At 58.2% G+C, this 22,405-nt stretch overlaps 1 protein-coding gene across 2 annotated transcripts; it reads right to left on the bottom strand.

Moving 5' to 3' along the window:
• Positions 1–83: 83 nt before the first annotated feature.
• On the bottom strand, positions 84–21,473 carry NPEPL1 (aminopeptidase like 1). 2 transcript variants are annotated; one of them, XM_028089159.2, is made up of 12 exons: positions 21,256–21,473; positions 20,577–20,762; positions 19,968–20,138; positions 16,059–16,148; positions 15,513–15,594; positions 13,665–13,807; positions 7,860–7,937; positions 2,981–3,081; positions 1,967–2,090; positions 1,477–1,653; positions 849–959; positions 84–332 (listed from the first exon to the last, which is right to left on the bottom strand). In XM_028089159.2, the coding sequence occupies exons 1-12, from the start codon at positions 21,403–21,405 to the stop codon at positions 174–176; spliced, it is 1,572 nt and encodes a 523-aa protein (XP_027944960.1). In that variant the 5' UTR covers positions 21,406–21,473; the 3' UTR covers positions 84–173. The 2 variants fall into 2 exon arrangements, with proteins under 2 accessions (XP_027944960.1, XP_027944961.1); XM_028089160.2 differs by having other exon boundaries at positions 242–332; positions 1,473–1,653.
• Positions 21,474–22,405: the final 932 nt, after the last annotated feature.

Below are 22,405 nucleotides of genomic sequence, written 5' to 3'. Positions count from 1 at the left end.
ACCCTAAGCTGTCTCCTAAGACAGAAGAAGGAGCTGTTTCTATCACCATGACAACTAAAAATAAAAACAAACCAAAGGCTATCTTAAGGTATAATCTTCTGATTGCTTAAAATTAATCAGTGCAAAGTGAGGTAAAGAGCCTTGTGTCACCGGGGGCCGGGGAGTGGCAGGCCTCACACAAGCCTGCGCCTCTTGGAGTCCCTCTCTACATGCCCCTCCTGGGCATCCACGTCGCAGCCAAGTGGGGACACCAGGTTCAGCAGAGGGTCCTCGGAGGCCCGGCCGAAGAGCGCCAGCAGGAGGGCCACGCCGAAGCCCGTGGCGCGCTCACCCTGTGGGCGAAGAGCAGGCTGGGAACCCTCTGCTAGGCGGAGCCAGACCCCCTCAGCAAGCCCATCTCTGCGGGAAGGGGCTCCTGGTCCACCCCCCACTTGCCCTATGGCCCCCCCTCCTGCTATCCTGTCACACTCAGCACGGAGTGGGGGGCAGGGTGGTGGGATGGTTCTGTGCACTCCGGTCCCGAGCCCCGGGTCTTCGTGGGTGGGAAATGGGGAGCTGAGGGCCCTGGGCCCCCAGCAGAGGACAGGCTGGCTGGAGAAGGGCCGCACACAGCAGGCACTTTGTGTCCGGGGCCGGGGAGACCGGAGGTTGGGGGCACAACTGGCCGGAGGGTCAGGCCACAGGCAGTGCGACCCCCAACACCTAATGCTTCGGATGAGCTCAGCCTGGAGCCAGAGAGGGGCTGTGGATGCATGCGAGGCGGGAGCAGCCCGGCCAGTGTGCAGGGTGTGCAGGGGGGTCAGGGGCAGGGGGGGAGAGGAGAGCACCATGGGGGAGCCTGGACTCACGGCGTGCACCGGGGCGGCGATGTCCAGATGGACCCAGACCCCAGGCCAGTCAAAGCCGATGTGTGAGGCGATGAAAAGGCCGGCACAGGAGCTGGGGCTGTTGTCCCGGTCCTGGTGGGACAGCAGGACACGTGGTGACCTTTCCGCTCCTGGCAGTGGGGTGTGGGGGAGGGCCTCCACCAAAGTGCATTTGGGGCTGCTTCCCCCTGGACCCGAGTGGGCGCCCCATGCCCTCTCGACCGCACCACCCTCAGCCACCACCTCCCCTGGTGGCTACAAGAAGGGGTCCGACAGTGTCGGAAGACTGCGGAGAGGGACCCCGAGGACCTCGCACGGGGCTTAAGGGGTCTGCCTTCTCCCTGGGGCGACGGCGGGGCTGGAGAAGGAGCAGACGCCGGAGCGGGGAGGGGACCCCCCCAGCGCCCGACCCGGTGGATGCGCTGGCAGGGAGACCAGTGAGAGACGCGTCCCCGCTCTGGACGCTTCCACCCTGACGTGGCTCTGGGGCCCCACTGCGGGGGGGGACGCTCGCTCACACTGCTGCCATGTCTCGGGGTCCCCCGGGCTCCCCGAGGGCAGGGCTCCGCCTGCCCCGCTCCACCCTGCGCGGGCGCCACTGCACACCTACCGCCACGGAGTTCTTCATGTCGGCCACGGCCGAGGTGAACTCGCTGAAGTGCAGCTCGGGGCAGTAGACCAGGGGGTGCACCAGGTCCCCGCACCTCCTCCCGGCCTTCACGCAGGCCGCCTCCCACTCCGCGCTGTTGGTGAGCACAGCGGCGTGGTACTTGCCCGTGGCAATGCCCTGGGAGGGTGGCCAGCCAGAGGGAGGGGCGGAGCCACAGGTGGAAGATGGAGAAGCCGGGAGGGGCAGGGAGGAGAAGCGAAGGAGGGAAGAAACGAGAGCGTAAGCGCGCCCCCAGGGAGAACGCTTCCTAAGCCGTCCGGGCGCTGGGACCCAGCCCACGGGTTCTGCCGCCTGCTCCGCGCTGGACGCCAGGGACGAGCTCCCTGCTACTCGGCCAGGCCGTGACGATTAGGGGACTGCACCAGCAACCCCCCCCCCCCCGCCCCCCAGAGTCAAGCTCCGGTCAGTGTGGCCACGTCCAGGAGCTCACCTGAGCTCCGGTCAGTGTGGCCACATCCAGGATGATGTCCGCACCCAGGTCCTTGCAGGCGTAGGACACACCATCCGCCAGCACCAGCCTGCCCTCCGCATCAGTGTTGTTGATTTCCACAGTCCTGGGGCGCAGCAGAGACCCCGGCTCAGGGATCGTGCTCCCTGGGGCACTGCGACCAAGTCCCTTTGGAACTGGGGAGACTCCATTTAGAGCCCTCTTCCCTCTAGCTACCGTCCCGGGGGGCCCCTCCCGTCCCCTGCAGCAGTGCAGTGCCAGGGGCCAGAGCAAAGGGCAGTAGGTCAATCCCACCCCACTGCCCTCCCTGCTGGGAGCCAGGGAAAGCCACCCAGCCCCCTGTGCCTCGGTTTCTTCATCTGTAAGATGGGAGAACAGGGTTGTGTGGGCAGCGTAAATTGCGCTGGGCCAGCCCTTGGCCCACAACGCCAGGCACTGGGTAAATGCAAAAAGGGAAGCGCCTCTGGGGGTCTCCCTGGGGACAGGCACCCTTGTATGGGGAGCTGAGTGGACTCTCCTATTGTGAATCTGGGCCACTTGCTCCTCCAGTTGCTGCCTACTGACTTCTAGGCATGTCCTTATGCTGAGAAGAAACAGTCCAAGGGCTGACCTCAAGGGAGAAATGCGGGGAGGGCCCCCAAGTAGGGAATTGGTGGGAGCGGTGGACAGGGCTTCAGATGCACAAAGAACTTTAAGTCTAAAGGCTGGGAAGGGCTCATCCCATTAAGGCACGGTGGATCCTATGCCCTGCACCTTGAGGGAGCCCAACAGTTTGTCCAGTGATGCGGCCGACACCCCCTGGGCCCCTGGGAGCAAGCAGCCCACGGGCCCAGGGGCCCCTGTGACAGGGCATCCTCCCCACAGGATGTGCCTCTGGCTGGAGTGAGCCGGGTGAAATCAGCCCCCCGGCCGACCAGCCTAGCCCTGGGAAGGGGAGGGGCCCCCTCTGAGTTCTAGCCCAGAAGGCAGCCGATGAGTGAGGGGAGCCAGCCTTACTTTCCTGAGTACAGCAGGTGGATATCGTCTGGCCTCGTAGCATTGGGGCCCACAGAGTTTTCAGCCAAGCAGAACACAGCATGGAGGTTGTCTTTGAAACCCTGGAGGGAACATGGGCAGAGGCTCCTGTTACAGGTGGCCATGCATGGAGGAGGGAGGACAGGCCAGAGTCTCCCACCCCCGTGGACAGACAGAGCCCTAGGGAGCAGAGAGCAGACTCCCCAGCAGTTCTGGCAGCACCCCATCTGGGGAGTCTTGCCTCCTCCATCAGAGCCCAACAATGCAGAAATGAGCCCAGGAGTGGGGCTGGGCTCCCAGCTTTAATCCTGGCTCAACCACTTACCCGGGGCACGAGCCGGGCTGCTAGTTCAGCCCCTGCCTCCTGTCCACAAAACGTGGTCAGCAATCAATGTCTCCCACTGCACAAACCCTCTGAGCTCGGCACAGCCGCACAAAAGCAAGTCACACACATACAGGTGCACGGCAGTTGGGGAGAACTTGCCTCACAGAAATTTAGGTATGAAGTTAGTTTTCTGATGCCCAAACATGACGTTGGTACATTGAGAAATGTGCACAAAACAGGCTGAGGAGGTTTCCGCCCCACACGGGTCCTCAACCTGCCCAAGAAAACCCCAAGGCGGCCTTGCCCAGGTGGCAGTGGCAGTGGGAGTGGCAGTCCCACACCCCGTCCCCGTGCGTCCTCTCCTCCCAGACCCAAGCCCTTAATCAGGACGCGTCCCCTCTGGGCACGGGGCACGCCAGGCCCCCTCCTGCCGCCTCCAAGCTCTCACACACAGCTGTCAGGTGCAGCCTCATCTCTGCAACAGGTGATTCTTCCACCACAGGTGCAGAGCTCCCAGTGAAGGTAAACACGGGCCCGCAGCACAGGCTGGGCCACGGCACCGGGCTGGGCCGGCTTTGAGCCTGAGCCCGACACCCCGCGCCCGGGAAAGCCCCCCCTCGCTTCCCGGGGAACATGACACCAGGCAGCCCCCTGCCTCCAAGACCCCTCCAAGAGTGGCTGGGATTAAATGAATTGTGATAACATGTGGCCTTGAAACAACAGGGTGGCCCCAGGGGCTCTGAAGCTAGAGAGGCAGGTGGACCTCGCCAGGGAAGGTGGGGAAGCCCCGAAGTCTTCCCAGAGAGAGCCATGTCGGGTCTGGGCCCGGAGGCGAGAGGAGTTTGTGGAGCACGCACAAGCATTATGTTGTGGCAGGACAGCGGGGCGGTGAGGAGAGACCACGGTCCCCAACCTGACCCTGTCAGATGCCCCCCCGATTTTGGATTCAGAAGGTCTGGGGTGCTGCTGATTCTGGCGTGGGGTCCCCCTTGGGAAGGCTGGCTTAGAGAGTGCTGCGAGCCTTGGGCAGGTGGTTCTGAGCTCATGTGGCAGGTATTGGGGTGCAGGGGCAAGACACACAGATCTTGGGATCCCCAGGGGGACTGTAAAGCAGCTGCAGCGGCCGAGGTTGTAGGTACGTGAGGCTTGGAGGGTCACGGCCGCCCCAGCACCACGCGCTACCTGCTCCCAGCAAGCGCAACATCGCATCGCACATCCTTTCCTTTTAAAAACTGTTAGAACGTCTAATTTTGAAATAATTTCAAACTTAAAGAAAATTTGGCAAAAATGGTACAAACAATCCCTGGATACCCCTGACTGTGACCCCCGACCCCCTCCAGTGGCAACGCCTGGCACGCCCCATGCGCTGGTCTGCACCAGGGAGTCATCACTGACTTGGGGATCGGATCTAATCTGGGCACACAGATTTGGCCGGCACCTCAGTCTCGGACTCCTGAGATCCGCCCTCCGTCTTTGGTGACCTCATGCCTCGCTGTCTCCTGGGGCTTGCGCTCCCCACCTGCGCTCGGCCGGATGCCCAGAGACCCGCCATGTTCTTCCTGGGACTGTGTCTCAGAGGTGTGATGCGCGGGGACACAGTGACCCCACCGGGCAGAGTCCCTCTAAGTCACTCCCGGCCACGCCAGCCATCCTGCTCCCAGACATTTCTGCACTTGGGTTCCAGCAGCTCTTGCTCACTTCTACAGTGCTGTCTGCCCCACAGAGATGTGCTGTGTCCGTCCCTCCTCTGCAGTGGGCATGGGGAGAAACAGTGCTCCTCTCCTCTACTTATTTATTCATTCAACGCTTGGTTCCTGATGTGCAGATTCTTAGTTTACTCTGTGGGTTCTAAGCCATCACCACCATTATTTATTGTGTGGCTCACATCAAGGCCTACAAAAATTGCAGTTACACTCTAGAGAAAGGACCCAGATAAATAAAATCATGAATGAACGAGGAGAGATCACAACCAACACCAAAGACATACAATTATAACAACACATTATGGGCAACTATGTGCCAACAAATTAGATAATCTGGAAGAAATGGATGCATTCCTAGAGACATATAAACTACCAAAACTGAACCAGGAAGAAATAGAAAACCTGAACAGACCCATAACCAGCAAGGAAATTGAAGCAGTCATCGAAAATCTCCCAACAAACAAGAGCCCGGGGCTAGATGGCTTCCCAGGGGAATTCTACCAAACATTTAAAGAAGAATTAATACCCATTCTTCTGAAGCGGTTTCAAAGAATAGAAATGGAAGGAAAACTTCCAAACTCTTTCTATGAGGCCAGCATTACCTTGATCCCAAAACCAGACAAAAACCCCACCAAAAAGGAGAATTACAGACCAATATCCCTGATGAACATGGATGCCAAAATTCCCACCAAATACTTGCCAATAGGATCCAACAGCACATTAAAAGGATTATTCACCACGACCAAGTGGGATTTATCCCTGGGCTGCAAGGTTGGTTCAACATCCACAAATCAATCAACGTGATACACCACATTAATAAAAGAAAGAACAAGAACCATATGATCCTCTCAGTAGATGCAGAAAAAGCATCTGACAAAGTACAACCTCCTTTCTTAATCAAAACTCTTCACAGTATACAGATAGAGGGAATATGCCTCAAAAGCCATATATGAAAAGCCCATAGCAAATATCATTCTCAATGGGGGAAAAACTGACAGCTTTCCCCCTAAGGTCAGGAACGTGGCAGGGATGTCCACTCTCACCACTGCTGTTCAACACAGTACTAGAAGTCCTTACCTCAGCAATCAGATAACAAAAAGAAATAAAAGGCATCCAAACTGGCAAAGAAGAAGTCAAACTCTCACTCTTGGCAGATTACAAAATGCTCCATGTGGAAAACCCAAAAGACTCCATCCTAAAATTGCTAGAAGTCATACAGGAATTCAGCAAAGTGGCAGGAGATAAAATCAATGCACAGAAATCAGTTGCATTTCTATACACTAACAATGAGACAGAAAAAAGAGAAATTAAGGAGTCGATCCCATTTACAATTGCACCCAAAACCATAAGATACCTAGGAATAAACCTAACCAAAGAGGTGAAGGATCTAACTCTGAAAACTACTGAACACTCATGAAAGAAATTGAGGAAGACACAAAGAAATGGAAAAACATTCCATGCTCATGGATTGGAAGAACAAATATTGTTAAAATACGTATGCTACCCATCGCAGTCTACACATTCAATACAATCCCTATCAAAATACCATCAACTTTTTTCACAGAGCTGGAACAAATAATCCGGAAATTTGCATGGAACCAGAAAAGACCCTGAATAGCCAGAGGAATGTTGAAAAAAAAAGCAAAGCTGGCGGGATCACAATTCCAGACTTCCAGCTCTATTACAAAGCGGTCGTCATCAAGACAGTATGGTCCTGGCACAAAAACAGACACATAGATCAATGGAACAGAATAGAAAACCCAGAAATGGACCCTCAACTCTATGGTCAACTAATCTTCAACAAAGCAGGAAAGAATATCCAACGGAAAAAAGGCAGTCTCTTCAACAAATGGTGTTGGGAAAATTGGACAGCCACATGCAGAAGAATGAAACTGGACCATTCTCTTACACCACACACAAAAATGGACTCAAAATGGATGAAAGATCTAAATGTGGGACAGGAGTCCATCAAAATCCTAGAGGAGAACACAGGCAGCAACTTCTTCGACCTTGGCCACAGCAACTTCTTGCTAGACATGTCTCCAAAGGCAAGGGAAGCAAGGGCAAAAATGAATGAGTGGAACTTCATCAAGATAAAAAGCTTTTGCACAGCAAAGGAAACAGTCGACAAAACCAAAAGACAACCGAGAGAATGGGAGAAGATATTTGCAAATGTTTTATCAGATAAAGGGCTAGTATCCAAAATCTATAAAGAACTTATCAAACTCAACACCCACAGAACAAATAATCCAATCAAGAAATGGGCGGAAGACATGAACAGACATTTTTCCAAAGAAGACATCCAAATGGCCAACAGACACATGAAAAAGTGCTCAACATCGCTCGGCATCAGGGAAATCCAAATCAAAACCTCCAGGAGATACCACCTCACACCCGTCAGAATGGCTAGAATTAACAAGTCAGGGAACGACAGATGTTGGCGGGGATGTGGAGAAAGGGGAACCCTCCTGCACTGTTGGAGGGAATGCAAGCTGGTGCAACCACTCTGGAAAACAGTATGGAGGTTCCTCAAACAGTTGAAAATAGAGCTACCCTACAACCCAGCAACTGCACCCCCAGGGGAGGTGACACCCTCTGGAGAGGTGACGAGAGGTGACACCCCCAGGAGAGGTGACACTCAGGTGGAGCAGCCCCGGTGGAAGGCAGGGAGCTCTGGGAGCCCAGGGGTGCCCAACACGGCGGCGCAGAGGAGGGAGAGAGACACGGAGCTACGGGGACTCGGGAGCACCGGGTGGGGACCTGGGAGAGGAGGGGCAGCTCACACCGGGGAGACCTCCATCCTGAGGACCGCAGAGGGCGGGGCCGCACCCACCTGCTTGATGGCAGCTCTGAAGGCCCCCAGCACAGCCGCGGCACCCCCGCAGTCCCTCTTCATCCCAGGCATGGTGGTCTGGAGGGGGCACAGAGGGGGCACAAAGTGAGCGTGAGTGGGTGTCGGCCCCGCCAGCAACAGCGCCCCACCCCTGCCCGGCACACGAGGGCCCTAGAGTGGCTCCCCCAGACCTGCGTGACCCACCGCCGGGTCCCCAGAGCACGCACAGAACCCATGAAACTGCCACTGGCCGAGCGGCTGGTCTCCAGAAGCAATGGGCCAGAACGGCCAAAGGTGATGGGCTCTTTGCGCTGGAGCGGAGCTTTGGGGGCTACCTGACGCACCGAGCTGGGAGGGGAAGGAGAGCCCGGGAGCTGCCCAAAGCTGCCACGTGGGCTGCGGCCTCGCTCCTCCCCTCCGCCGTGTCAGCCTCTTCCCATCTTCCTGCTTCCCATTCCTCAGCCCTCAGCCGACAAGTACAATCAGACCCTCACCCTGAGATGGTCCCCAGAGAACCCCCCCATCCCTGAGCTCTCTGGACACCTCACCTGCTCACCCGCACCCACCTCTCCCAGGAGCCCGCTCCCCAAGGCCACCTGCTCTGCTGGGTCAGCAGTGCCACTGCCAAGCAGCCTGGCTCCCAGGGGCCCTGTGATTCCCGCTCAACATGGGGGGCACGCGGGAGCGGCCTTTCCTGGCTTCCGAAGCTCTCTGATCCCCACTTGCTGGCAGAGGGCTGTGCCCGCGTGTGATGCGCGTGGTGCCCGGCCGGCGTGAACCCTGCAGAGGGCCCCAGGGTGGCTGCACCCTGCAGAAGGACGGGGCCTTGTTCTGGTTCCCACGACGGCCCCCTCCCACACCCCCTGCTCCCTTCGCTAGCCCTTCCACTTCTACTTGTCTCCCGCAGGCCCAGGCCCAGGAAGAGTCCCAGAGCTTTACATCAGGCCTGCCCCACTTCACAGTGCCCTCCTTCACACTGCCCTGAGGTCTGACCTCCCAGCCAGCACCCCTGCACCCCCGTCCCACGGGGGCTTGCAGTAGCCACGCAGCAGGTTAAAACCAGGTGCCACGTGTCTTCCCCCTCATACTGAGTCCTCCCCCAGGACCGTCCATCTTCCTCTGTGCACCAGCCTCCCTCCCTCCCGCCACCACCCAGACCACCTTTCTGCGGCAGACCACCCTGCCCAGGTCACCGCCTGGCCTCGGCGACACTTTCGGCCTCAGCTCTGCTCCTTGACGTCAATATCTCAAACAATCCGCTCAGGTTCATGTGAACTCTTCCCCAATGTCACTGTCACATCCCTGATCCCACCCCACCGCCCGCTCTGTCGGTGTCTAATGAGGGCCGTGAGCAGCGGAGGCTCCCTTCCGCTGCAGAGGGAGCTGTGATTTTCTACAAACGGGTTGAGAGTGGTTACACATTTTTACATTTTATAGGTTCCCAGCTCTAATTGACAAGTTCATACTTTAAATTAACAACAGGTCATCAGATGCAGGATTTGGGTTTGAAATGGACGGAGTGATTTTTTCGAACCCTTATCGGATTACACAAGCCTCGAATTTTAATGGAAAGTATTTTTAGACAGAAACCGAGCTGCTTTTACAATTAAATTGAGTGAAAATGACCCAGCTAGCACTATTGAAAATAAGCTGTCTCTTTGACCTAATCGGTGAGAAAGCACAGGATTGTTTAAATGGAAAAACGGGGCCTCAGATCTGGAATCAAGCCACCAGCAAAATGGCCCATGCAGAATAGCTCGAGATGGTCACTGAAATTGTGTCTCCCTGTCACCGGGGCGGCCTCCCAACCTCAGACTGAACAAACGCCAAACTGCAAATGTAACTCAACGGACTGTGTGAGCTTTGCAGATTCCCCACGTGTTGCTCCTATTTTTCTGAAAGAGGTGATTTCCGAAACCCTCGTTTCATGGGGTTGACACTCGCGCGATGCAGCAGAGCGGTGGCGCGCCGCAGCCACGGCAGGGACGGTCCCCGGACTTGCGTCCGCCCTCCGGGAAAATAAACACAGCCAACTCCACTTGAGTCTCCTTGCTGAAGGAGTAGAATGATGGATTTTTCAAAAAGCTCAACTGCTGAGCACAGCTGTTTGCAAGATTCCCTGTGATGGAACACAAGGTTCATGCACCGAGCACCCCCACTGTCCCCAGGCCGGGTGGTCAGAGCAGAAGCCGCGGATGGTCTCCCGGGGCTCGGCTCAGCTGGGCTCTGTGCTCCAGAACACCGTTGTAATTCAAAGAACAACTGACACGTGACGGGTTATTCAGACTCAGGTGTCCAGCAGAAGCGAACCTCTCATGTCCAGGGGAACAGCTAACCATAGCTGGTGCCAGTGGGAAAATTTGAGCTTTCAAGCAAAAAAAAAAAAAAAAAAAAAAAATCACAATTTTGAAAAACGTGTATCTTCTGCCTCTGTGACGGCTTCCTAATACTTAGCGATTTTTAAAACGAGATGGATGGTGGTACCGAGTGTGACTTTTAAAAACATCCTGTGTTGGGCCACAATTTGGAGGGTCTGCGTAACTCTGTGAACGATGTCTTCTGGATGACCCATGCATGATATTACAAAACCATGCTTTCACAGTTCAAGGTAGACCGTAGATATTAAGTAACAGGGTGCAAAGACTCACTGACATGGTTTCTGATCCCGCACCAATCCCTCACCTTTCCGAGATTCCCACTTGTCGAGTTTTGGTGTAATAGCAAAGAAGAATGTCCTTAGTTATTTGTAAAGGGCACTAAACTATTTCTCCCTTTTCCAGCTACAAAGTAAGTGAGGCCTGATTTTCTTTTTGTATTTCAACTCAGACAACGTATCACAAGAGACTCAATGCAGAAGCAGATACGTGATCACAGCCGTCTTCGATCAAGGCAGATAGGAAAGAGATCAGCAAAATGTAAAACCATGCCACTCTTCTCACTCATGTCTTTTCATTTTGGAAAATATAGTTATTTTCATAACATTATATTATTTACATTAACATGCAATGGATTTATATTGTTATACTAAAATAATTTACTAAGTATCTTTCCCAGTCTTTACTTCTAGTAGGGTAAATATCAACATCTGTTAAATATCACTCTGAATTAAAAAAAAAAAAGTCCCCTTGGGATCAATACTTGTTAAGAAAGGAAGGGGTCCTGAGACAAACACATTTGAGACCGGCATTCACACTGATCCTGATTTGCCTTTGAAGTCTTTGGAGATGGAGTGGTGACTCCTGCAGGATTGGGTCTGGTGCCCCCAGCAAAAGGACTAATTCTCGGGAGCCCCCGCTTCTCACTCTGGCCCTCCAATAAGCCAACATCTGCTCCCAGGAGGAAGGAGCTGGGAATTCTACCTGCTCCTATCCTACCCTACCTTGTCCTCCAGGAGAAGAGCCAGCCAGCATGGCGGGTGACAGAGAGAGGGCTGGCCAGTACCAGACGCAACCAGAGGGGCGCACTGGCTGTGGAGAGTCTGCAAACAGTAAGTAACCAACTCAAAGTCCGTCGGCCTGCTGTCATCAGTGGGAAAATGGTTCTTCGGAAAAATCTGTCGAAGTGAGTTCTAATCATACAGATAAAAGGTTCAAACCCACCTATTCTAGCTACTTATCCTTTGCCAGGTACAGGGCTGGCTGGATAGGCGGCGGCGTGCCTTCCAGCAGACAGCGGAGGCGGGGCCGGCGTCTGTGACTCCCCACGGTCCTGCCTCCACAGTGGACTCCGAGCAAACCCATGGGTACAGGGAGCCTGGGCCTCACGGCCTCCCTCAGCCTATGTGAGCCACTGGACTTGTGTTTAACACGATTTTACTCCACAGACCTGTGAAGGGCGCTAGAATCAGTTTCAAAGAACTGCAGACATGGACAGTATTGCGATTTCTGGAGTTTCTTGGGAAATGGGGTTTGGGGCAGTCTCTGCCAAGTGATCCTTATGTGAAAAACTTTTCCTGGGTATCGGTGTACAGATTGTTTCATGCGACAGAAACTCTTCCTAATTCAAATTAACAGTGTTTGGGGATCAACCATAAGTGCAGATGGACTGACCAATCTCGGTCCCTGGTAAGCGTAGAGATGTGCAAAATTTTGATAAAGTCATTGGCAAATCTACAGAAGCGAAGGGCTCCAAACAGACACTGTAGTGCTAACACTCCTTTTACCACAACAGACCAATAGGGAGGCATTAAGTTCTTTCTATCCAAAAAATCACATTAATGTAATTTAAAAGTATTGATCTATTGCTATTTTATGTGTGCTGTAATACTTATATATTTATTTACTTACTTATTTAAAGATGTTATTTTTAAGTTGTCTCTGCACCCCACGTGGGGCTCAAACTCACGAACCCGAGATCAAGAGTCGCATGCTCCACCGACTGAGCCGGTCGGGCGGCCCTGTAATACTTATTTTCATTTTTTTACTGGCATGATAATACGTATGGAATTCAATAAAGGTGAATTCACTATTGGTGTTTTTTTTTTTTAAACCATTATTCTCCAATCATTTCCTGATTCGGCCTGAAAATAATGTTTACGGGAGGAGGGATGTTAAAAAAAAAAAAAAAAAAAAGGAACAGACCATCCACTCTAGGTACCAAATGCACTAGACTGGCTAGCGGTGCAAATGGTAGCGTACAATCTCCCTGTGAAACATTGACCAACACCAGGGCTCAGGTCAGAAAGCACTGGAGCCGCGGCGAACCAGACCATGCAGGCTCCATCCACCGGGCAGTGCCTCTTGGCTCCAGCAGGATGCCTCCAGGTGGAGATGGAGGTCCGTACTGCCGGATCTCCTCAGTTTACAAAAGGTCAGATAGCCAGTGTTCTGCGAGAATTTTTCCCGTTTTTTAAATGTTGGTAACTAATTCAAATTATAGACCAGCCCTTGGGCCAACAGGACGTATCTGTGAGCCACACTGGCTGCCAGCTCTCGAGGTCTGCTCTCTCTTCTAGAGCCTTCTCTCTGGGAAGGTTGGCTCTCTTCTTCCTGGTCTCCTGGGGCACAGATTTCACACGCCTGCTCCTTCCCAGGCCTTCCGAGTCCTGGCACCGTAGAGCCCAGCCCAGGCCCGGTGCCCAGTGTTTGCTCAACCCAAGTGTGGGACATGAGCAGATGAAGAAGTGTCCCTTCCTGCTCCTCGTGGGGCCATCTCGGCTCCCAGCGCGCAGCAGGCCCAAACGTGCTGGGCGTGGAGGAGGGCAGGCAGCTCAGTGGCCGAGAGATGCAACCACGACTGGTGCCCTGAGGTGCCCGGCCTCGTGAGACGACCCTACTTAGAGGCCACCCATAGGAGAGACTTCTGCCGCCGGGCCTCACAGGAACACCAGCAGGCGGCTTGCTCGTGGGGCCAAACCCCTCTGGCCTTCACTGGGGGGCCTGTTCTCCGAGTGGGTTCATGCAGATCGCACTAAGCATTCTGTCCATGGAAAACTTGCTGGTCGTGGGGACCGTGGGCACCACCCCACGCCCTTCTCTTCAGCCTGAACCACCAAGTCCTTGAATCTTGCCTTCTTAGGCTCGTTTTCCAGCCTTTTAATCATTTCTGTGGCTTTTCTCTGGACCTTGTCCAGACTTTTTGTTTCCAGACTCCTGTCTGGAGTGTGGACATGAAACTGTCTCCCCCTCAGAAGAGGAATCAGCCCCGCCGACTCTTCCCAAACCTGGCTCCCCAGAGGCACGTCCCAATGCCAAGGCCCCAGAAGCCTTGCTTGCTGTCTTCCTCCAGCGCCTCTGAGAGCTGATGAGGCCCCCAAGAGTCCTCCCCACCCTGGGACCTGCCCAAGCACTGGCCCCAGCACCTCACCTTCCCTTTGATGCTGAGACCCCCGGTGTCATAGACGATCCCTTTGCCCACCCATGCAATGGTCTGTGTGGCTCCTTCGGGGGTGTGGCTGAGGACGGCCAGCGCCGGGGGATGGAGGGCAGCCTTGCCAACACCATAGATTCCTACAGAAAGCACAGGGAGAGGGTCAGTTGGGCTCAGGTTGAACTGCGCAGAGAACTCCCAGCAGCCCCCCAGAAACAACAGCTCTCCCCTGGAAATACCCACTGGCGTGTGAATATTTCTCCTGGAGAGTGTGCAGTCCAAGCCCGAGCTCCCTGCCCCCTGTCCTGCCCCCTGGCCAGCATGGGATCGGGGAAGGCAAATTAGTTCCAATGCTCTGGGACTGCAAACGAATTCCGTGCGAAGTATCGTTAGGCAAGAAAACCCGCTGAGAAAAAAAACAAAACAAAACAAAACTGTAACATTCCCAGAAAGAAATGAACAGGGTTGCAGAATGAAATGATTTTTGGATAAGGCTTCAAGGCCACTCCAGCCCACGCTCATTCGCCCCTCCCTGAGCCCTCTGTGCACTCGGTGCCGCACCACCCTTTCCGAGCCCGCTCCCACCACTGCCTTGCCCTGGGGTGTACATGCCCTGTCTCCTCAAGAAAGCCTCTTGTGGGCAGAGACCAGGCCTCAAGGCCCCCGGCAACTGAACTGAATGAGAGCCAATAATGGCTGCCTGACAAACTCCCATATATCCTGCAAAACCCGCTGTTCAATACCATCTCCTCTGTGAAGATTTCCCTGACCTTCGCAGCCTCTGCCTCCACTTGTCGCTGGTTTATGTGTTCTGTGGTAGGCACCTCTAGGATAGCGCCCTCTGATCCCTGCCTCTGGGATCCCCCCTCTCTCAGTGTGGCTGGAATCTTGCGTCTCGCTTCTGGATGTGGCAGAAGTGATGAGATACCACTTCCAAGACTATGTTGCAAAAAAAGACCTCGCCTCCTTCTTGCTTGCTCACTCGTCCTCGCCCAGAAACCTTGCTCTGAGGGAAGCAGCTGCTACTTGTGAGCTGCTCAAGGAGAGGCCCAAATGACAAGGAACAGCCAGCAAGGCCCCAAGCCTGGTGACAGCACCGTGAGTGAGCCTGGCTGGGACCACATCACCGGCCCCGGTTGAGCCTTCAGATGACTGCTGACCTGATCCACATGCTGGTCTCCACGTGGCAGAGACCCTGGGCCCAGGACCCAGCCCAGCCGTGACTGATTCCCCACCCACAGGACTATATGTTGCCTTTAGTTGCTTCCTTCTGGGGTAATTTGTTTGGCAGCCATAGATAAGGAGCGTGGTGACCCCCCCCCCCCCCCTCAGCCAGACTGAAAGTGCCTTATCCTCCTTGTCACCATATCTCCAGTGTCTGGGGGCCAGGGAGGATGGGTCCGGTCATCAGGAAAGGCCCTCTGAGGGGGTAGATTCGACCCAGGATGTTCAGGGTCTGACGGCCCCTCTGTGAGAGTATCTTGGGGAAGGACTCTGGAGAAAGAGAGCCAGAATGACAAGGCCCCGATGTGAACGTGGGCTTGTGTGCTCAAGGAGCAGAACGGTCCTGCTGAGTTGGCCCAGGCAGCCAGGACAGCAGCCCTTGCGGACAGGGAGTGGGCTGGGGAAGGACTTGGACGCTGCAGCTTCCAGAGTCTGAATCAGCGCCTCCTTTCTCCCCCAGAGATGGTCTGCTTCCCAAGGTCTGGCCTTGGGGTTGGACAAAGGCTGGCTCCTTTCAAGGGAAGCTTGAGGCATCACAGGGCGTGACCCACAGCCACCCTGCCACCCCCAGCACCCAGGACCAGCCTGAGGCCACGGCCCGTAAGGCCCAGCCCTACCCACCTCCAAAGCCTCTCGTTTTTAGCTCCTCATCTCGGATGATCGTTGGGGTGATCCCCAGATCTTTTCCAACTTTCTTAATCTCCTGGACACGTTCATGGAAAAAACAACACAAAGACACGTGAAGATGGCTTAAGTCAAGGCGAGGCCAAGGCTTGGGGCCAGGGATGAGCCAACGCCCACACGGCGGAGAGGAGCAGGCTCGGAAGCCAGGGCCTCAACTCTCTCAGCTTGGAGCACGATTAAATCCAGGACAAAAGGTTCACCCTCTAAACTACAGTTTCCTGTAGATCACGGCTGTGGTCCTGCAGAGAGGCCTTGAGGAGGAGGCTCTGTCCTCCCGCCCCCCTCCACCGAGGCCTGGGGGCCCCTCACAGCTGGGTGGACAGCAGGACTCTGTCCGCGGCAGCCCCAGGCATCCTCAGGCAGGGTGCCGAGGCTGTAGGCACTGTCCCCCTCCAGCCCTGGGTGTCCCCGGACTTCCTTGGGGTCTATCAACGCCCCGCCCACCCTGGCCCCACCCTGGCATGACTCCCCGGGGCCACGGACCTCGAGGAAGGTGTCTGTGTTCATCTCGTTGCAGGGAGTGTCCACGATGCGGGCAGCCAGCCGCACGCCTTCTGTGGCGTTTGCTAAGCACTGGGGAAAGAAACCAGAGGCTGTCACTGGGGACCTAGGACCGGGTAGGATGGGCTGTCCCTCCCTGTCCCTTGCCCCAGGGACAAAAGGCATCAGTAGCACATGCCGTCCGGGGCAGGTTTCGGGGCTGCTGACAGGGTGTCGAGGGGCAGGCCAGGGGGAAACCAGACTCACAGTGCCTGCTGTTGTCTTCCCGGTGCCTGTGACCCGCCCTGCCATCCACAGAAAGTTCCACACGGCTCTGCACCTCGCCTCCAGGTTACACGAGAATCCTTCAGCCTGGCACCCCCACCTGGTGTCAGTGGGGCCCACCTCCCTTTCCAGGCCTCACCTGCTGCTTACTCCCCTCATCCTGGCGGCAGGCGGTCCTGTGCCCGGCCCTGAACACACGCTGGGCATTCCTGCCTCGGGCGCCTGGCAATCCCATGTCCTCTCTTGGGGGGAAGTGTTGTCCTTCGCTAGGGGCTGAATGTCTGCATCACCCCTAAACCCATATGTTGAAGTGAAGCCCTACCCCCCACAGTGGTCAGCTTTAGGTGAGGTCAGGAGGGTGGGGCCCATGATGGGATTAGCGCCCTCACAGGAAGAGGGAGGGAGGGCACAGCCAGAAGGCCACCACCCGCAAACCAGGCAGGGAGTCCTCATCAGACCCTGCCCTGATCTCAGACGGCCTCCAGAGCCCTGAGAGGTACAGGTCTGTTGGTGAAGCCACCCCTTCAGCGGTATTTTCTTACGGCCGCCGGAGCCGACCGATACACCCTCCCTTCTCCTCTTGTCAAGATCCTGGCCATCCTTTGTGGCACTTCTTAAAGGCTGTGCCTTCCAGAAGCTCCAAGTTCTCTTCGTCCCGCACCCCAGAGCCCACTGGTCCCCCTTGCGGCCCTCTGGCCATGAGGGCGGCGTTTTTCTCACGTGAGCCCCATGGGAGTGTGTCACAGACTTCCTGCCCTTGTGTCCCTGGCCTGCCGCACGGCTCCGGGTATGGAGTGCGGACGGAGGAACGCACAGACCCTGCCTTGTGCGGCTTACACGTTGGCCCAGAGCCCAGAAGGGAGCAGGGACCTGACACTGTCCCCTGCGAGCTCAAACACAGGAGCCGCCCCAGGCCCCACGCTGGCCACCCTCCCCGGCCCCACCCCTACTTTCTGCAAAGAACTTCTGTCCCACTTTTGCTTCAGCGCTAATTCTGGAAGGTCTTTGCCTTCTCGTTCATCCCTGCCTAGCTGCTGCCCACGGTGCCGCCTGCCCCACCCCCGAGCTTCGGCCACAGGGCTGGCTGGCCGCCTCTTCCCTGCGCGCTGGGAAGAGGTGATACTGAAAGAGCAAAGCTGTGCAGGTGCGGTAGGGGTGCAGAGGGCATGAAGTTTATCATCACCTGCCCAGCACCCTGGCGCCAGGGAGGGCAGGCTCTGGGTCCACTGCGCCAGCCCGGCCACCTCCCAGGCCCTGCTGAATGGCTCGGAGAGCTTCTGCCTCCCGGAGGTAATTAAACCCCCAAGCCTCAAAGGCAGGGACACAGGACTTGACAGCTCAGATATGAGATGTGACTGTGTGGCCCCCTCCTCCTGACAGCGGGCTCTCCTCTGGGAGGCCGAGGGTCCCTGTCGTGGGCGTCGCAGAGACCATTGTTCATCTCTGATGCAGCCTGTGGTCGCTGTCTGGGAAGTGCGTCAATGCCCTAAGCCTCGTCTCTAAGGAGGCCGGGCCCTCGCCTAGCAGCCCTCCGTGGGCTCAGAGCCCCCGGTGCAGCCTGGCTGAGCGAGAAGGCACACAGCATCTGCGGCGGAGCCCGGGGGAGGCTCCCGGTGCCCCTCTGCCACCACAGAGGCCTCGTGACCTTGGGGAAGAGCTTGTGGCTCATCGTGCCCCAGGATCGAACATTCATTCATTCATTCGTTCCACCCACGTTTCTATGAGCACCTACTGTGTGCCAGGCTCCACACTAGACTCTGGGAATTCAAAGATGTCCAAGGTACTCCAGCCCAGCGGAGAATCACAACACCTCACTCCACTAAACATGACAGGGGAGGAGGGTATGAGACCACAGGGACCCGGGTGGTGGGCGGGGGGGAAGAGGACTTGCCGGGGGGAGTGCTGAGGAGGTCTCCATAGTATGGAAAAGGCCACCCGGGGTGCCTGAGGTTCCCGTGCTCACGATCCAAGACAGACAGGAAAGAGAGCTGACAGATGGCGGCAGTGGTTAAGACCTGGCTCTGCCCCTTGCTGGTGTGGCCCCAGGATGTCACCTAGCACCTCCGAGCCTCAGTCTGCTCAGCCCGATGGTGGGAAGAACAACAGTCCCACCTCCTAGGGCTGCGGAGAGGACTCATCAGGCAGTCCGCGTCTACGCAAGCTACGAGCAGCCATGGGAAGGGGAAGTGGATGGAGGGCATCTGGAGGCAGCAAGACCCGTGAGGAGGCGGCCACAAGGGCCCAGGAGAGCAGTGGGGCGCGGCTGGGGGCTCCCCAAGGCAGTGGCAGTGGGCAGAGTAGGACGCACTGGATGTGGGGGTCTAGGAGACCCACCAACCCAACCCAACCGTCCTCGTCACATGCTGGGCCCCCCCTGGGACCACAGACCAGGTCCCTGCCCTCCGGAAGCTCTCACCCCAGCGCAGGGCGCGGAAGCTAAGCAGAGATGTGTCACGTCAGGTGGGATGGCGCTCAGCGGGCAGAGGGCCCGACTTCGAGCGAGGCCATGTCAGCCAGCCAGCTCCCCGGGGAGAGGGACGTGGGCAGACCCGGAGCAGGTAGGACCTGGAGAGGGAAGCTGAGGAGGACAGAAAGTCAGTCCACCATGGCCAGCAGGGAGGGAGAGGAAAGGCTCGGAGGACGTGGGGGGGTCCAGGGTGCTGCTCAGGCCGGGAACTCAGACGGAATGCCCCGCCGCTAGAGGGGAGGGGTGGTCGTCGGTGCCCGTCTGTGGGATGGAGCCCACAGGCGCTTGGAGAACCCAGAGGAGAGGAAGTGAGATCGGAATGCGGGAACGCTCGGGAAAGGGGATGTAGAGGCGGCCGGTGGGAGGGGGCGTGGGAAGGAGGCATGGCTCTGGGTGGGGTAGACCCTTCAAGGTGGGGGGGGATGCAAACGGGCTGACCAATATTTAAGTCCAGCAGACAGGCTCCTTAAAAAATCAATGTCAGGATGCGGGGTGGAAACTCCGATTTGGGTGGGCTGAGGGGGAAAGGGAGTTAAGAAAGCAAAGCAAGTAGACCGTGTTTTTTCAACGTTTGGAAATCAATGGAAGGAAAAAAGGAGCTGTTGCAAGATGGCAGAGACAGAAGCATGTCCTCTCCTTCTAGAGCAAAAGATCCAGGGGGAGGAGGCAGCCGGTGAGGGGTGCTGGCCTGGGACAGCAGTGAGGGGTGGGGTAGGAAGGACAGCCTGGGTCTCAGTGGGGTGGGGAGGGTGAGGTCCCAGCCACAGGGTCTGGGACACTCGCCACGGGGAAGGAACCTGCCGGTCGGCCCAGGCCAAGACTCCTAACCTGGAATCCCTCCCAGCCTTGCTGGCCTCAAAAGGGTTATGATCCAGTGAAATAACATATGTAAAAGTGGGCCGCAGAGGGAGGGGATTCTCAGGATTAAACAGGAGAGTGCCTGGTGCTGGGGGGGTGCTCAAGAAATACCGGGGAAAGGCCGGAGTCCTGACCAGGAAGCCCCCCCCCGAGGGAGGGGGCCGGCTGCCCGGGTTTGGAAAGGCCTCCCCCCCCCCCCCCCCGGGGCTGTTGCTGCCGCACCCCACTGCCACGGCCCTCCCCTTCCAGCTGCCCCAATGCGTGCGGGCCCGGGGACCCAGGGCGAGCGTCCGGACACCCACTTGCAGAGTGGACACCTCCACTGGCCCGTTGTCTTGTCCCACCAGGAAAAACTCTACCGTCACCGTCTTCTTGTCTGCACGCCGGGCAGCCCCGGAGCGGTGGGTGAAGAGCGGGAAGGCTCGGGCCAGGGCGCACGCAGAGGCGAAGGCATCGGAGCGCTCGCAGACCATCTGCAGCACAGAGAGGCAGAGCCGTGAGCAGGGCCGACCTGCGGGAGCAACCCCGGGGAGGAGCTACACTCTGGACAGAGAGGCCCCGGCAGAGCCGCCATGCGGGGCCTTCCGGTAGCCACCGTCCAGCCCTGGGAGAAAGAAAACATCAGCCACCAGATGTGTACTGCCTCCGAGGCGGGAAAGTAGGACGTGGAGCGGCGTGGGCTCAGGAAATCTGAGTCTGAGGCTCAGAACGACCACCAAAACTGATCTAGGGCAAATGGCCTCGTCTCTCGACCTCAGTTTCCCTGTCTGTAAGCAGGGGTTACGATGTCCTGGGCTGTGGCGGCACGTCTACGTCGGAGGTCCTGCGAGCCGGGGTGCCCTGCCCGCACCGGGGCGGAGCTACGGGGACACCCGCTCCCCACGAGTACGACGATGGCCGTCGGCACTCACCAGAATGCACCGATGGGTTCCGGGCGGCAGGCAGGTGCGCACCAGTCGGGTGACGAAGTGGGCCGCCGAGGGGCTGTTGTGCCGGCTCACCCTGGAGGGCAGGGCGGCCACGGTGGCATAGTTCAGGTACAGGGGGCAGCTGTCCGTGGGGTTTGGGTTAAGCGTGCTTAGAGCGGCCTGCCAGAGCTGGACGGGAAGGGGAGGAGAGACAAGAGACAGACGCTAGACATCAAACAGTCCGCATGCCGGCAGCCGGGCCCTGCGTGCAGACGCTTGCGAGGCTAAACGGGCACTGCGGCAGCTTCCCCGGGGCACCCATGATCCCTAATTAAGATGTGTGGCCTCTCGCTGCAGCTCAGCGTGTGTGTGTCTGCTAGCACGGTTCCACCCTTGTGGGATTAAGCCGTGGGGATTTAAAAGGCCAGGCCGGGCCCGCCGGGCTTCAAACGCCGCGACCCCGCACCGCACCGGGGTGGGCCCCAGCCAGGTGCCACCGGGAGGGCTTCCGGGAGCGGGCGGCCGGCCGGCTCCCCCGGCAGGGCCGCGCGGCCCCTCGAAGGCAGCGCCCGCGGGCGGCTCCGGGGGCGGGGGGAAGCTCCCCCCTCCGCGCCTCCCGGGCTGGCCTCGCGCCCCTGCGGGCGCCGGGCGGGGCCTCCGGGCGGCCGCGCGGCCCGCTCACCTCCTCGGTGACCCGGGGCTGCAGCTTCCCGCGGACGTGGCTCCAGGGCACGCGGTGCAGGTGGTGCAGCTGCCCCAGCAGCAGCAGCGGCCGGCTCTGTGGGTCCGCGTCCCCGGCGCTCGCCTGGAACTGCAGCCCCACGTTCGCCATCTTCCGCCGGCCCGCGCCCCCCGCCCGGCCGCCGCCCCGCTCCGCTCGGGCTCCGCTCCGGCCCGGCCTCGGCGCCGCCCCGGCCCTGCCCGGCCGCCCGGCCCCGCCTCCCCCCGCCGCTCCGGGCCGCTCGCGAGACGTGCAGGGCCAGCCCGGGGCGCGAGGGGGCGCGAGGGGGCGCCGGGCCGGCGGGGCGGGGCGGGCCGCCCTGACCCCGGGCGGGCCTTGGGCCCCAGGGGCAGGCCCTCCCCCCCAAAACCCGCAGGCCCGAGCCGGCAGGCCCCGAGCGGCAGCCCGGCCCCAGGCCCCGGTAGGCCCCAACCCCTGGGCAGGCCCCGATCCCCGGGGCAGGCCCGAAACCCGGCAGGCCCCAATCCCTGGGCAGGCCCCGATCCCCGGGGCAGGCCCGAAACCCGGCAGGCCCCAATCCCCGGGCAGGCTCCAAAGCCCGGCAGGCCCCGGCCAGGCCCGGCAGGCTCCAAGCCCGGGGAGGCCCCAAGCCCCGCAGGTCCCCAAGTGGGCCCTGCCTCCAGAGTGAGGAAACAGCTCTCCGGGGAACCTTTCCTGGAAGGGGCCCTGGCCCCCAGCCCCCGCAGACCCTGGTGGCCCTGACCTCCAGCAAGTCCTGAGCAGACGCAGGCCCAACCTGAGTCCCACCCAGCAGCTCCCACCAGACCACCGTGTGCATGAGCCCCAAGCAGGCCCAGCTTCCTGCGGTGGTCCTGGGTGACCCCTGCGCTGGCAGGATGTGCCCTCACCACACCCCCAGTCGCCTGTCAGGTGTGGATGGGCTTGGTGATGCCTGGATCCGTCCCAGCTCCTGACTTAGACGAGGCCCGGCTGCCTGGCATGCTGGGCAGTGTCCACAGTTCCTTCCTCCTCATTTAATGGGTTCTCTGCCACTGAGCGGGTCCCCACTATTTTGCAGGCACTGTCCTGGATGTGAGTCAGGTGTCAAGATGTGGGTTTCTACCCAGGTTACTGCTTCTGGGATGGCCAA

This window comes from Eumetopias jubatus, unplaced genomic scaffold (genome assembly GCF_037043125.1).
Source record: "Eumetopias jubatus isolate StellerSeaLion01/CBP00866 unplaced genomic scaffold, mEumJub1_p1.0 scaffold_9, whole genome shotgun sequence".
Lineage (NCBI taxonomy): Eukaryota > Metazoa > Chordata > Mammalia > Carnivora > Otariidae > Eumetopias > Eumetopias jubatus.
This window is presented reverse-complemented; position numbering and strand designations above follow the sequence as displayed.

Excerpts from the sequence above, each read along its gene's own strand:
- NPEPL1 (XM_028089159.2), bottom strand. The coding sequence starts at position 21,405 with ATGGCGAACGTGGGGCTGCAGTTCCAGGCGAGCGCCGGGGACGCGGAC. Across the intron at positions 1,654-1,966 it reads CCACACTGACCGGAGCTCAG|GGCATTGCCACGGGCAAGTA; the intron begins GTGAGCTCCTGG and ends CCACCCTCCCAG. Across the intron at positions 333-848 it reads TCGCCGCCCCGGTGCACGCC|GGTGAGCGCGCCACGGGCTT; the intron begins GTGAGTCCAGGC and ends CTTCGCCCACAG.